This window comes from Pseudophryne corroboree, chromosome 2 (genome assembly GCF_028390025.1).
Source record: "Pseudophryne corroboree isolate aPseCor3 chromosome 2, aPseCor3.hap2, whole genome shotgun sequence".
In the NCBI taxonomy this organism is placed as follows: Eukaryota; Metazoa; Chordata; class Amphibia; order Anura; family Myobatrachidae; genus Pseudophryne; species Pseudophryne corroboree.
Genome location: NC_086445.1, coordinates 494,418,081 through 494,434,285, shown reverse-complemented (window position 1 = coordinate 494,434,285; position 16,205 = coordinate 494,418,081). Strand labels below are relative to the sequence as shown.

Here is a 16,205-nt window from a genome sequence, read left to right as displayed (position 1 = left end):
GAATAACTCATTGCAGGAGGATGTGACAATTACGTTAAAAGGAACACAGAGACAGACACTAGCGGACTAAGGGCAGAAAGTGGTAGAATGCTCTCCCTCTGCTACCACTATGGTAGCATTGCTATGAGTTACAAGTCCCACCTTGTAGCATGCTTTAGTAAACACCTTTGCTGCCTTACAGTAAATTGCATCCCTATCAGTGGCGGATTTACCTCTATGCGCCAAAGTGGCCGCTTAGGGCCTGGCGGGTCACAGTGGGGCCCGGGCCGGCCCACCAACAGGATTGTTTAATGGAGGCCCCTTCAGACTGTCAGTGCATTGTTTGTAGTGTGACAGCTGCAGGGTGCTTGCTCTGCCTTCCCTTCCAGCACACGCCACTATGCTGCTCTCCACTGTCTTGTGTGACTTCCTGGCTGTGTGCTTACATCACATGTACAGAGGGAGAATAATTGAGCACTGCAGAAGACAGGTGATGAAAGGAGGTGCGCTGCCATTCGATACCAGACAGTAAGTTGCGTGGTTATGCTGTCAGTTATTGATTTGATTTATGCTTCCACCACTGTCCTCTGGGCCCTCCTAAATTCACCTGTGGAGAGGAAGGGGGGATGGGGGTGTTTTCTGCAACACTCATCTGCCACAGTCTAAGGATGGGGGGGGGGGGGGGGGGGACAGTAAGCCTTGGTGGAAAAGGGGGAGGGTAGATTGCTGCAAGCATATCATGACAGCTGTGACTTTGTGAATGCATGTCATGAGGTTTGTCAGTGTGTTTGTGTCAGTGAGTATGTGTGTCAGTGAAATGTGTCTCTCAGTAAGTGGTATATGTATCAGTAAGTATGTTTGTGCCAGTAAGAGGTGTCTGTCAGTAATCATGGCAATATGTATCTAAGAGTAGTGGACAAGTGGAATAGCCTCCCATCAGAGGTGGTAGAGGCTAAGACAGTAGAGCAGTTTAAACATGCACGGGATAGACATAAGGATATCCTTACAAAGAAATGAGGATCAAATAAGGTTTGAAATAAAAATATGGTAAAAAAAAGGGGCAGACTAGATGGGCCAACTGCTGTCAAATTTTGTGTTTATAAGTGATGCCAGTAAGGGGTGTCTATTTCAATAAATGTGTGTAAGCAGTATCTGTGTCAGTAATACCCCATTCACATCTCCAATGCCGGATCCCACCTGGTAATTGAAAACGGGACCTTCCCGGGTGGGGTCTGGCATTCGAGACTATCTTCTGGCTTCCCGACCCAGCAATTTGCTGGGTCGGTTGCCATAGCAGTGGGTGGCAAAGCCGGCAGCAGGGGCGGAGGTGGCGCTGGGAGATGAGCTCATCTCCGCGCCTCCTCTCCCTATGCTGTGAATGGGTACTGGGTTGCATCAACCCGGCAACCCATTCACACTGCGCCTGACCCGATATTCAACCCGGGAATAACCCTTATTACCTGGGTTGAATTACCGGGTCAGGCAACCCAGGAATTCGGACATGGCCCTTTCACACTTCACACTGACCCATGTCGACCCAGCAATATACCGGGTCGATACCGGGTTATTTGTGTGATGTGAAAGGAGTATAAGAGGTGTCTGCCATTAAGTGTGTGTTTGTGTCAGTAAGAGGTGTCTATGTAGGTGTGTCTGTCAGTAAGCTGTGTCTGTGTAAATACGTGTGTGCAGTAAGTGGAATCTGAGTCAGTAAGGAGTGTCTGTGTCCATAAGTGGTATCGGAGCAAAAAGTGTCCATGTCAATAAGTGTGGTTGTGTCAGTAAGGGGTGTCTGTCAGTAAGTATCTACAGTATGTGACAATAAGTGGTGTCTGTGTCAGTTGTATCTGTCAGTAAGTGGTGTCTGTGTTAATAAGGTGTGTCAGTAAGTGATGTCCGTCAGAAGGGTGTCTGCGTCAGTGTGTTGTGTCAGTAAGTGGTATCTGTCAATAAGGGGTGTCCGTATCAGTAAGAGGTGTCTGTGTCAGTAAGAGGTGTCTGGGTAGGTATGTCTGTGTCAGCAAGGAATGCCTGTCAGTAAGTGTTTTTGTGTCAGTAAGAGGCATCTGTGTAGATAAGTGTGTGTGTCAGTAAGCTGTGTTTGTGTCAATAAGTGTGTCAGTGTTTGTGTCTGTAAGGTGTGTCAGTAAGTGTGTTTGTGTCAGTAAGTGTAATCTGTTAGTAGGTGGAATCTGTCAGTAAGGGGTTTCTGTCATTATGGTGTGTCTGTGTCAGTAAGGCAGTGTGTGTGCATGAAGCTATGCGGGCAGTGTGTGTGTGTGTGTCAGAGGCGTATCTAGGGTAGGACGAGTGGGGCACGTACCCTGGGCGCCTTGGCAGGCCCAGGAGAGGGGGGCGCCGCCGCCGGCCAGGGCATCATGCCCCACTCGCCCCCGTTAACCCTAAATGTGAGGGGAGGAGAGCGCAGCGTCTCTCCCTCCGCTCACCGCCGCTGCCAGCACTAGCAGCGCTGCTGTGTCCGGTCTCCGGCGTTAGCCAATCAGAGCTTGCGGACCGGCTCCTGATTGGCTGCCGGTCCGCGAGCTCTGATTGGCTAGCGAACCGGCGCCAGACAGCCGCCGGAGACCTGGAGCGGTGAGGGGACGGAGAGGCGCTGCGCTCTCCTCCCCTCACATATCAACAACAAGGCGGCCGGTAAGTGACGGGGGAAGGGGGGGTCATCGTCGGCGGCACAGTGGGGCATGTATCTGGCACCAAATGGGGCATGTAACTGGCACTGAGTGGGGTCTGGCACTGTGGGGCATGTATCTGACACTGTGGGGCATGTATCTGGCACTGTGGGGCATGTATACGGCACTGTGGGGCATGTATACGGCACTGTGGGGCAATGTAACTGGCACTGTGGGGCATGTATCCGGCACTGTGGGGCAATGTAACTGGCACTGTGGGGCAATGTTACTGGCACTGTGGGGCAATGTTACTGGCACTGAGTGGGGCATGTATCTGGCACTGTGGGGCAATGTATCTGGCACTGTGGGGCAATTTATCTGGCACTGTGGGGCAATGTATCTGGCACTGTGGGGCATTGTATGTGGCACTGTGGGGCAATGTAACTGGCACCGTGGGCCATTTTCAGTGGCCACACCTCTTCTGGAGCGTGACCACACCCCTTCTGGAGTGTGGCCACGCCCTTTTTGGGGGGGGGGGGCACCATTTTCCATCCTGCGCTGGGCTCCGAAAACCCTAGCTACGCCTTGTGTGTGTGTGTGTGTGTGTGTGTGTGTGTGTGTGTGTGAAATTGCAGTTGAGGGAGGGTGGCCCCAAACTGATATCTTGCTTAGGGCTCCATGAAACATAAGGGCCTTGTTCAGAGTGGGATGCAGCAGCTGCATTTGAATGCATGGCTGCGTGTGCGTGTGGGTCTGAATTGCGATTGCAACGCAGAGCGACGCCACACATGCTGGGGGGCCTTGACTGTGCTGGGCAGCCCCCAGCATGTGAGTAGAATAATCACAGTTTTGCTAATTTCACAAAAACTGTGTTCAACTCTGAATAACCCCCTAAATCCCGTTCTGATCCCTATGAAAAGTAGTACCAATATTGATAGGAGTTTGCTCATCCTTATTTATTATTTTTTGCTAATAAACATATTTAGCCTATCACTCATTCGTGATAGTTTATTCAGCATTCCAAAATATCCAAGGTTGTGATATACATTACGCATGTAGCACACACAGTACAAATACTTAGGAAGACCATATTTTAAGAAACAAGATTATTTTTATTTACACTGATCATAAAACATCTTGACACTCATATGGTTTCATTTTGTCCCATAGCAACATTATTCAGGTAACTGACAAAACGGAACACTATTATGTGAGCTCCTCTTGTAGTCTAATAAAGCTTGTCCTGCAGAGGGAGGACTGAAGACATAAAATACAACAAAGCTCACTGTATAAGATCCCATAGAGGGAGATGTCATGTACAATAGAAACTGTTGAACCATTGTTTTGTTAGATGTATGGAGAGTTTCCCATCACTTTGTCGTTGGCAGTTTGCGTATTGCTATTACTGACTATGGAAACACTTTAAAATTCTTAATACGTATATAAGTATTCACTTTACAGTACCTATATGGGGGCTCACACTTAAATGGTAACTCCCCCTAAAATACAAGACAGCAATTGGGCCTGGAGAAAATCTAAACAGGAGGGGTATTTCCTTCTGGGTGCATTTCTTGGAAAACTGGGAATGAGATTATCTGATTTATAGAGTTTGTCTGTACAGGGCAGATTATACAGTAGTTACATTGTGCAAGCTGTAGATACCTATTTCTTAAAAGCAATAAAACATTTTTAATCATATTAGACTTTTATCCATTTAACATCATACATGTATAACTATTCTTGGTTTTAAATTGGTTAATAAAGTGCAAAATGACAGTTAAAAGAAGATACAGAATTATGTACATAATGTATACATTTACATATGTTCAGGTTATCTCTAATAAAGTGCTGCTCACAAGAGTCCACATTTCACCCCAGCATCCTCAGAGTGGTCACAATTGTGCACATTCCAGCGGATGTAGGAGCACTGCAACAGGGAACTCTCATTGCCATGGCATTTAACATTGTCAATGAAGATAATGCCAGTTCCCTGCCCATACCAAGCCTCTCCCCAGGCACTTAAAGCTGCTCCACAGCCTAAAGAGCGACACACCACTTTTGCAGCCTTCACATCCCATGCATCATCGCACACGGTTCCCCACTGCAACAGGAGATATATTTCCAGACGACCTTCACATCGATGACTGCCATTCACTAAGCGGATTGACCCTGGTAAAAGAAAATTGAAGTTGCCATTTTCTGATTTTATTTGCTTTTATTACAATAGCTAACTTAATTATGCAATAGAATGTCAATCTGTCTTACAGATATTCTAGATCTTGTCTGTTTTAAATATCAAGAGATGTACACAGAATTCTCTTTACTAGAATATCTTTCCCTCTTCACTGCACAGTAGCTACCCCTGGTTTACCAATGGACTCTCAGGCCTGCTGACTTTTTCAAAATTTATAGCAGGGGCCGGCTGGCAACTTTTAGCCTGGGGGCCAAATACCAGTAAGTTGCCCTGGCATGTGGCTCCGGCTTTCTGCACGAGCATTGCAACCTAAAAATGGACATTAACCAGCACCTCTCTACTTATGGCTGAAGAGGCGTGATGGAACAGACACAGGGTTGGTTGGAAGTGTAAATAAACCTGTTTGCACACACATCTTTTGCAACAAGAGTAGGCTGATGCACAATGATGACAATTAGAAATAAAGAAAATATAAATATAGATGTAGTTAAGTACACGGAGCTGTGGGTGTTAACAGTAAGACTGCATATCTACTAGTAGGGTGCTGTTAGTGCTACATCTGACTATACTTCCTAGGAACAGTACCAGCTGCTGAAGGACATTGGCACCAGTATAGGAACACTCTGCAGGTACTTTACACCTGAGAAACATTTTCCCCACAAAGTAGTAACACTGTATTGTGGCACTGGCCATCTATATAGGGGAAGTACATTTGGACTATACCATACAAGCTACTGATCCCGGGACTGCATTACAATTCAGTACAGTACAGTAGCAGGAGTCAAATAAAGGTGTGTAAGGAACGTGCTTTAGGTGTGCAGTGGAGAGGTCATATGTGGCAGTGCCTATAATTAATCCCTATAATAATTAATTAATTGTATAGAATCTGGCAGTATATGAGAGCAGCTACTATAATAGTATATTTACTTATTTATGGCACAAGAATATTTGACAGTGGTACTTTGAAAAATATGCTAAAGCCACTTATGCATGTGTCCATTTTTTGTCAAATATAATACAGGTTCAGTATCCCTTATCCAAAATCACACGTTTTTGGTTCCCATACTGAGACAATAATCCAAATATATATATATATATATATATGCACACTGCTCAAAAAAGTAAGTGGAACACTTGAACACAATGTAACTCCAAGTCAATCACACTTCTGTGAAATCAAACTGTCCACTTAGGAAGCAACACTGATTGACAATCAATTTAACATGCTGTTGTGCAAATGGCATAGATAACAGGTGGAAATTATAGGCAATTAGCAAGACACCCCCAATAAAGGAGTTGTTCTGCAGGTGGTGACCACAGACCACTTCTCAGCTTCTATGCTTTCTGGCTGATGTTTTGGTCACTTTTTAAAGCTGGCGGTGCTTTCACTCTAGTGGTAGAATGAGACGGAGTCTACAACCCACACAAGTGGCTCAGGTAGTGCAGCTCATCCAGGATGGCACATCAATGTGAGCTGTGGCAAGAAGGTTTGCTGTGTCTGTCAGCGTAGTGTCCAGAGCATGGAGGCGCTACCAGGAGACAGGCCAGTACATCAGGAGACGTGGAGGAGGCCGTAGGAGGGCAACAACCCAGCAGCAGGACCGCTACCTCCACCTTTGTGCAAGGAGGAACAGGAGGAGCACTGCCAGAGCCCTGCAAAATGACCTCCAGCAAGCCACAAATGTGCATGTGTCTACTCAAACGAACAGAAACAGACTCCATGAGGGTGGTATGAGGGCCCGACGTCCACAGGTGGGGGTTGTGCTTACAGCCCAACACCGTGCAGGACGTTTGGCATTTGCCAGAGAACACCAAGATTGGAAAATTCGCCACTGGTGCCCTGTGCTCTTCACAGATGAAAGCAGGTTCTCACTGAGCACATGTGACAGACGTGACAGAGTCTGGAGACGCCAAGGAGAACGTTCTGTTGCCTGCAACATCCTCCAGCATGACCGGTTTGGCAGTGGGTCAGTAATGGTGTGGGGTGGCATTTCTTTGGGGGGGCGCACAGCCCTCCATGTTCTCGCCAGAGGTAAACTGACTGCCATTAGGTACCGAGATGAGATCCTCAGACCCCTTGTGAGACCATATGCTGGTGCGGTTGGCCCTGGGTTCCTCCTAATGCAAGACAATGCTAGATCTCATGTGGCTGGAGTGTGTCAGCAGTTCCTGCAAGACGAAGGCATTGATGCTATGGACTAGCCCGCCCGTTCCCCAGACCTGAATCCAATTGAGCACATCTGGGACATCATGTCTCGCTCCATCCACCAACGCCACATTGCACCACAGACTGTCCAGGAGTTGGTGGATGCTTTAGTCCAGGTCTGGGAGGAGATCCCTCAAGAGACCATCCGCCACCTCATCAGGAGCATGCCCAGGCGTTGTAGGGAGGTCATACAGGCACGTGGAGGCCACACACACTACTGAGCCTCATTTTGACTTGTTTTAAGGACATTACATCAAAGTTGGTTCAGGCTGTAGTGTGTTTTTCCACTTTAATTTTGAGTGTGACTCCAAATCCAGACCTCCATGGGTTAATGAATTTGATTTCCATTGATAATTTTTGTGTGATTTTGTTGTCAGCACATTCAACTATATAAAGAACAAAGTATTTAATAAGAATATTTAATTCATTCAGATATAGGATGTGTTATTTTAGTGCTCCCTTTATTTTTTTGAGCAGTGTGTGTGTGTGTATATATATATATATATATATATATATACAGGTTGAGTCTCCCTTATCCAAAATGCTTGGGACCAGAGGTATTTTGGATATCGGATTTTTCCGTATTTTGGAATAATTGCATACCATAATGAGATATCATGGCGATGGGACCTAAATATAAGCGCAGAATGCATTTATGTTACATATACACCTTATACACACAGCCTGAAGGTAATTTTAGCCAATATTTTTTATAACTTTGTGCATTAAACAAAGTGTGTCTACATTCACACAATTCATTTATGTTTCATATACACCTTATACACACAGCCTGAAGGTCATTTAATACAATATTTTTAATAACTTTGTGTATTAAACAAAGTTTGTGTACATTGAGCCATCAAAAAACAAAGGTTTCACTATCTCACTCTCCCTCAAAAAAGTCCGTATTTTGGAATATTCCGTATTTCGGAATATTTGGATATGGGATACTCAACCTGTATATATATATATATATATATATATATATATATATATATAGTCACTGTGGTTCCTAGGGAGGATATAGCACGCTCCCAAATGCTGAAAATACCAGGCGGCACTCTGGAGACTGATGCAACAAATGGTGAAAGTTTTAGTGAGAAATCACATAAATAAATGGCATAGCTTTGCCGACGTTTCAGCGCCGCGCAGGGCGCTTTTTTCAAGGCTGTACATGCTATTGTGGGCCCATAAAATTGTGCAGCCCTTGGGCAAATGCCCATTGAAAAGATGGCTCTGCCCCTAAGCCAGGAAATCCGTCTTCACCTTCAAACAAAATCATATCCCATACTGCAGCCAGACCTATTAACCCCCCTTCTCCATCAATTAAAAATATATCCCAACTGCAATGCCCTCTACCAAGTAAAAAGGAGATTTTTGGTAGACTTACCTTGGTTACATTTTTCTGAGAGGTACACTGGGCTCCACAGGGAATACATTGGGGGTGTAGAGATGGATCTTGATCCAGAGACACCAACAGGCTAAAGCTTTAGACTGTCCCAGGACGCATTGCGGGGCCTTCTCTATATAACCCCGCTCCAGGCACTGGAACTCAGTTTTGTTAACCAGTCCAATGCAGAAGTAGGTAAGAGAGAAGGTAGATGTTAGTCACATAGAACCACGTTCTCACAAAAGGAGAAGGGACCAGTGGTTAATTCCATACAAACCCAAAGAAGCTAAGTGCGTCAGGGTGGGCACCCTGTGGAACCCAGTTTACCTCGCAGAACGAGATTTAACAATGGTAAGTCTACCAAAAATCTCCTTTTCTGCAGTGGGGTACACTGTGTTCCACAGGCAATACATCGGGAATGTCCTAAAGCAGTTCCTCAAGGAGGGGATGCACCTTAGCGGGTACGAGAATCCAGCATCCAAAGGAAGCATCCTGGGAGGTGGAAGTATCAAAGGCATAGAACCTAATGAACGTGTTCACTGAGGACCACTTAGCCGCCTTGCACAATTGTTCTGCCGACGCACCACGGCGGGCCGCCCAAGAAAGTCCAACAGAACGAGTAGAATGGGCCTTAATAGCAGCAGGAGCTGGGAGCCCAGCCCGTGCATAAGCTTGTGCAATCACCATTCTAATCCATCTGGCCAAGGTTTGCTTATTCGAAGGCCAGCCACGTTTGTAGAAATCAAATAGTACAAAAAGGGCATCTGACCTCCTAAGAGAGACAGTCCTCTCCACATATATACGGAGAGCCCTTACCACATCCAAAGACCGTTCTTTGGAGGACAAATCAGAAGAGATGAAGGCCGGAACCACAATCTCTTGGTTAAGGTGAAAAGATGACACCACCTTAGGCAAATAACCTGGGGCGAGTTCTAAGAATTGCTAGAAATATCAGAAAGGGTGGACGACAGGACAATGCGCCTAAGCCCGGTACCCTTCTAGCAGAGGCAATGTCATGACTGAGGTTTTGTGAACCCGGTGTTAGTGAAGTCTGTGCGGGCGACTGGAGGACTATGTGAATACTTTCACTGACCTGGTTTGGGGGTGTTGTGGGCTTGGGGTTTCTTCCGGTGACCAGGAAGAGGGACCGCAGCAGAGATGACCGAATCTAGGTTCTCCTCATGCAGGATTTGGTCGGCAGACAGGAAGCAGGTATGGATGCTGGAGGTCTCCTGAAAGACAGAACTTGAAAAGGTGCTGAGGAAAGAATTAAGGAGTACCGGATGCTGGAGACACCAACTACGCTTGTGAGCACTGGGTTTTTGGAGGCACTGAGGTGCTTGGAGGCACTGAGGTGCTAGGAGGCACTGAGGTGCTTGGAGGCAATGAGGTGCAGAAGTGCCTGGAGGCACGGAGGTGCTTGGAGGCACGGAGGTGCTTGGAAGCACGGAGATACTTGGTGGCACGGAGGTGCTTGGAAGCACGGAGTTAATTGAAGGCACGGAGGTGCTGAGGCACGGAGATGCTGAGGCACGGAGGTGCTGAGGCACGGAGGTTCTTGGAGGCACGGAGGTGCTGAGGCACGGAGGTTCTTGGAGGCACGGAAGCCACAGGGATACGGGAGCTCTGGAGATCACAACTACAACAGCAGTAAAACTGAAACACGGCAGCTGTGGTTTACAGTGGAGACTATGGAATACAGTACTGTGCCTTTAAGATGAACCACTGCAGCTGTGCCTTTACATTGAGACTCATGGAAATAGTGAAAATCAGTGGCAACACAAAAGTAAACCAAACAGGGTAACAAGGGAACAGAGTTTCCACAGGAACTTAAGTACAAAGGTTACCTTTAGGGAGCTCAGCTTTAAGACTCACACAGAGCTGTGTGTGACACGAGGAACTGGCCCAGTTTCCAACTCAGCCTCCCGACTTATACTTCCTGGTCCTTGGTGATTGGTGAGCAGGATTAGGTGATGCAGAGAGTCTCAGGCTGGCAGAGGATTGGACAACTCTGGGTCAGGTGAACAGTCACTGTCATGTGACTACTCTAGACTAGGCTGTGATGTAGAATGAGGCCTAGCAGGCCGAGAGAACACTGAAGCCTGAACTTCTGCAAAACATAAGATGCTGGCTTTTAGGCCTAAACTTCAAATTACTGAATTCAGCCTCACACAGGAGCTCACCACAGGTGGAGCTAATTAACTATTACCTTTCAGGCAGAGAACTCAGGAAAACTCATAGTGCTGACAAGCTGTTTAACTCAGTGAGAAAAAGACACAGGATCCGGGACAGATGGCAGGGGTAAGTCACCAAATATGAAACCTACGGTCAGGATTGTGACAGTATCCCCCTCTTCAAGGGTGGACTCCGGACACCCATCTTGAATCTTAGAGGAACTTGAGAAATTCATACAGAAGAATTTAGGACCTTCGTTGATGCCTCTTCTTCTTACGGGAACATTTGGTTTTGACCAAGGACAGCGGAATCTCCTGTAAAGAAAAACCTTCCTTAGAAAACATGGGGCCTCCCATGAAAGGAGTAGCATCATGAACTGGATCAAATTCAGAGTCTGAGTCCAAGTCTAATGGAAGATATGAATCTCCCTTAGATACACAGTTTGCAGATGAAAAGGAGGTGCACTGGAGTTTTAAATTCTCTGGGCTAGGAGAGACTCCTACATGAGCAATTTTAATGGTCGGATTCTTACCGAAGGAGATTCTTAGATTATCCCTGGGAGGACAGCACAAACTTCCTTCTGCATTCCCTTTAGAGCATGATTCTTTTACCAAGTCAGATTCCAAAGGTTTAGGACTAAATTCTTTAACCACAGCATTACTAAAAGTCTGTAAGTCATGGAACACAGGATCATTACTCTCAAAAAGCATGTTGGCCCACTCCAAAGCTCTTCCTCTGAATGCCAGGAACAGATATTGAGTAACGTTGGAAGGAGTTACTGCACCTGAAGGATCAGACTCCATCAGAGAGAGAAATTGTTCAACCAGAGCGGCATATTGCAATAAATCTCCATCAAAGTAAATAGGTGGTAAACCATCAGACGAAAGCTTAGAGGCTGAGACTGGAGAAAACTTTGGCTGGACGAGTAGGACTGGATTGGATCCGAGGATACTCGAATTGGCTGGAGCCAACGGAGACTGACCAGACTGGTCCTGGAGTATCGCTGGACCGGATGGAACCGGGACGGACTGACCAGTCAGGGCCTGGAGTATTGCTGGACCGGCAGGAGCCCCCTCTTCACGGGGCTGGGCTGAGGCAGGAGCCCCCGCTTCACGGGGCTGGGCTGAGGCAAGAGCCCCCTCTTCACGGGGCTGGGCTGAGGCAAGAGCCCCCTCTTCACGGGGCTGGGCTGAGGCAAGAGCCCCCTCTTCATGGGGCTGGGCTGAGGCAAGAGCCCCCTCTTCACGGGGCTGGGCTGAGGCAAGAGCCCCCTCTTCACGGGGCTGGGCTGAGGCAAGAGCCCCCTCTTCACGGGGCTGGGCTGAGGCAAGAGCCCCCACTTCATGGGGCTGGGCTGCACTCTGTAGACTCTCTGGCTGGGCAGCACTCTGTAGACTCCCTGGCTGGGCAGCACTCTGTAGACTCCCTGGCTGGGCAGCACTCTGTAGACTCCCTGGCTGGGCAGCACTCTGTAGACTCCCTGGCTGGGCAGCACTCTGTAAACTCCCTGGCTGGGCAGCACTCTGTAGACTCCCTGGCTGGGCAGCACTCTGTAGACTTCCTGGCTGGGCAGCACTCTGTAGACTCCCTGGCTGGGCAGCACTCTGTAGACTCCCTGGCTGGGCAGCGCTCAGTAGTCTCTCTGGCTGGGCAGCGCTCTGTAGTCTCTCTGGCTGGGCAGCGCTCTGTAGTCTCTCTGGCTGGGCAGCGCTCTGTAGTCTCTTTGGCTGGGCAGCGCTCTGTAGTCTCTCTGGCTGGGCAGCGCTCTGTAGTCTCTCTGGGGCTGGACCCTCTGAACCCCTCACTGGGGCTGAAGACGCGGACGCCCCTCCTTGGGCTGAAGACACGGACGCCCCTCCTTGGGCTGAAGACACGGACGCCCCTCCTTGGGCTGAAGACACGGACGCCCCTCCTTGGGCTGAAGACACGGACGCCCCTCCTTGGGCTGAAGACACGGACGCCCCTCCTTGGGCTGAAGACACGGATGCCCCACCTTGGGCTGTAGACACGGACTCCTCTGTGACTCTAAATGGCTTAAACATTCTTCTCTGGACACCTAACTTGGGATAAGGTCTTTTAATCACCGGACCCCAGTCATAAATTTGAGTCTCTTTCAGAGTAGCCATCTTGATACCCCCGTCAGCAGTAGCAGGATCGGCTACTGTGGATGACTTGTAGACATGAGCACTGTGATACTGAGATTTGTCACCATTCCCTGGCTTACGAAGAATGCAGTCTTTAACAAAGTGACTGGAATTTCCACAGTAAAGACAGAGGTGTAGCTCCCTACGCCACTGACGTTCAGCTTCAGAGAGTTTGGGCCGTGGATAGCTCTGATGAACAACTTTTCCTTGCACAGAGGAAGAGACTCTATTAACTGGATGGGACAAAACAGGATCAACAACGTTGGTAGTATTCCTGAAGAGATCAGGCATCACAGAAAGAATACTAGACAAAAGTTCTTGTAACTGTAATAACATCTGATACAAAAACTGCAGTTGGTCAGAAGTCTTAGTGCAGAAGGTCAGAGAATCTCTGGAGAAAGAATTCCGCTGCAGACACTGTGCTAATTGATGCTGAGTCGACTCCAGACCTTCCAAGCGTCCTGCAATATTGCTTAGGAGGTCCTGCGTCAGACAAACACTTTCGGCCGGGTCCATGAGGCCAGTTCCTACTTGAACCCGGTGTTAGTGAAGTCTGTGCGGGCGACTGGAGGACTATGTGAATACTTTCACTGACCTGGTTTGGGGGTGTTGTGGGCTTGGGGTTTCTTCCGGTGACCAGGAAGAGGGACCGCAGCAGAGATGACCGAATCTAGGTTCTCCTCATGCAGGATTTGGTCGGCAGACAGGAAGCAGGTATGGATGCTGGAGGTCTCCTGAAAGACAGAACTTGAAAAGGTGCTGAGGAAAGAATTAAGGAGTACCGGATGCTGGAGACACCAACTACGCTTGTGAGCACTGGGTTTTTGGAGGCACTGAGGTGCTAGGAGGTACTGAGGTGCTTGGAGGCACTGAGGTGCTAGGAGGCACTGAGGTGCAGAAGTGCCTGGAGGCACGGAGGTGCTTGGAGGCACGGAGATACTTGGAGGCACGGAGGTGCTTGGAAGCACGGAGATAATTGAAGGCACGGAGATGCTGAGGCACGGAGGTGCTGAGGCACGGAGGTGCTGAGGCACGGAGATGCTGAGGTACGGAGGTTCTTGGAGGCATGGAAGTGCTGAAGCACGGAGGTGCTGAGGCACGGAGGTTCTTGGAGGCACGGAAGCCACAGGGATACGGGAGCTCTGGAGATCACAACTACAACAGCAGTAAAACTGAAACACGGCAGCTGTGGTTTACAGTGGAGACTATGGAATACAGTACTGTGCCTTTAAGATGAACCACTGCAGCTGTGCCTTTACATTGAGACTCATGGAAATAGTGAAAATCAGTGGCAACACAAAAGTAAACCAAACAGGGTAACAAGGGAACAGAGTTTCCACAGGAACTTAAATACAAAGGTTACCTTTAGGGAGCTCAGCTTTAAGACTCACACAGAGCTGTGTGTGACACGAGGAACTGGCCCAGTTTCCAACTCAGCCTCCCGACTTATACTTCCTGGTCCTTGGTGATTGGTGAGCAGGATTAGGTGATGCAGAGAGTCTCAGGCTGGCAGAGGATTGGACAACTCTGGGTCAGGTGAACAGTCACTGTCATGTGACTACTCTAGACTAGGCTGTGATGTAGAATGAGGCCTAGCAGGCCGAGAGAACACTGAAGCCTGAACTTCTGCAAAACATAAGATGCTGGCTTTTAGGCCTAAAATTCAGCCTCACACAGGAGCTCACCACAGGTGGAGCTAATTAACTATTACCTTTCAGGCAGAGAACTCAGGAAAACTCATAGTGCTGACAAGCTGTTTAACTCAGTGAGAAAAAGACACAGGATCCGGGACAGATGGCAGGGGTAAGTCACCAAATATGAAACCTACAGTCAGGATTGTGACAGGCAATAGCTAGTAAAAACAGGGCCTTGGCTGTGAGCCATTTAAGGTCCACTGTCTCAAGAGGTTCAAATGGAGACTCTTGCAGGGCATTCAGGACAACAGACAGATCCCTTGGATCCACAGGAGGGACATAGGGAGGCTGAATCGTAAAACACCCTGAGTGAATTTATGAACGTCAGGTATAGACGCAATTTTTCTCTGAAACCACACCGACAAGGCAGATATGTGAACCTTGAGGGAGGCCAGACAAAGTCCTAAATCTAGGCCTTGTTGCAACAAAGCCAGACGTCTGGAAGTACTAAACTTTTGAGCATCGTAATTCTTAGCAGCACACCGGGTGAAGTAAGAATTATAATAAATTATAATAAATTCATGCAGAAGCTGGTTTGCGGGCCTTTAGCATAGTTTGCATAACTGCCTCTGAGAATCCTTTGGCTCTCAGGAGTGAGGCTTCAAGAGCCACGCCGTCAAAGCCAGTCTGGCCAGTCTGGGTAGACACAAGGGCCCTGAACGAGGAGGTCTGGGCGTTGAGGAAGCAGAAGAGGACGATCTATCGATAGACCCTGCAGGTCTGAAAACCAATGTCATCTGGGACACGCTGGAGCAACTAGAAGTAGCATTCCTACTTGCTTGAACTTCCATAGTACCCTGGGCAGGAGTGACACTGGAGGGAACACGTAGGGCAGCCAAAATTTCCATGGAATTGCCAGTGCATCCACAAACGCTGCTTGAGGATCCCTTGTTCTTGTTGTTGATCTGAAGACCGTAACTTTGTGATTGTTTCGAGACGCCATCAGGTCTACATCTGGTAGGCCCCACTTGTCCTCTAGGAGTTGAAAGACTTCCTGATGAAGACTCCACTCTCCGGCGTGGACATCCTGACGACTGAGGAAATCCGCTTCCCAGTAGAGGACTCCCAGAATGAACACTATTGCTATCACTATTGTGATATTGCTGGAAGATGACGTTCTGCCCAACAAAGGATTTTTGACACTTCCATCATTGCCATGCGGCTTCGAGTGCTGCTTTGATGATTTATGTAAGCCACCATGGTGGCATTGTCTGATGGTACTTGAACAGGCCTGTTCTGTATCAGAGGCAGGGTAAGAGTCAAAGCATTGAACACTGCCCGCAATTCCAGAATGTTTATCGGGAGGAGAGATTCCTCCTTGGTTCACCGACCCTGGAGAGAGTGTTGCTCCAGCACCGCACCCCAACCCCTCAGCTTGGCGTCCATAGTCAGTAGGACCCAGTTGGGAATCCAGAATGGACGGCCTCTGTTCAACTGTTGGTCCCGTAGCCAACAGCTCAGTGACAGACGAACCTCCGGAGTCACAGAGATCATTTGAGACCTGATCCGATGAGGCAGGCCATCCTACTTGGAAAGGATTAACCTCTGTAGAGGGCGGGAATGAAATTGAGTGTACTCTACCATGTCGAATGCCGACACCATAAGTCCTAGTACTTGCATCGCCAAGTGTATTGACATTCTTGGGCGAGAGAGGAAGTATCTTATCCTGTCCTGAAGTTTCAGGACTTTCTCTGGAGATAGAAACAGTCTTTGGCTATGTGTGTCCAGCAGTGCCCCCAAGTGCACCATGCTCCGAGCAGGGACCAACGAGAACTTCTACCAGTTGATGAGCCACC

The 16,205-nt window shown here is 48.2% G+C and overlaps 1 protein-coding gene across 1 annotated transcript in view; it reads right to left on the bottom strand.

Annotated features, from left to right (window-relative positions):
• Nucleotides 1-3,729: 3,729 nt before the first annotated feature.
• The window catches only part of SSC4D (scavenger receptor cysteine rich family member with 4 domains), a 109,512-nt gene continuing 97,036 nt past the window's right edge, over nt 3,730-16,205 (bottom strand). The window contains exon 10 of the mRNA XM_063957167.1: nt 3,730-4,775. Coding sequence (XP_063813237.1) covers nt 4,459-4,775 — 317 coding nt within the window. The 3' untranslated portion in view covers nt 3,730-4,458. The remainder of the gene's footprint in view (nt 4,776-16,205) is intronic.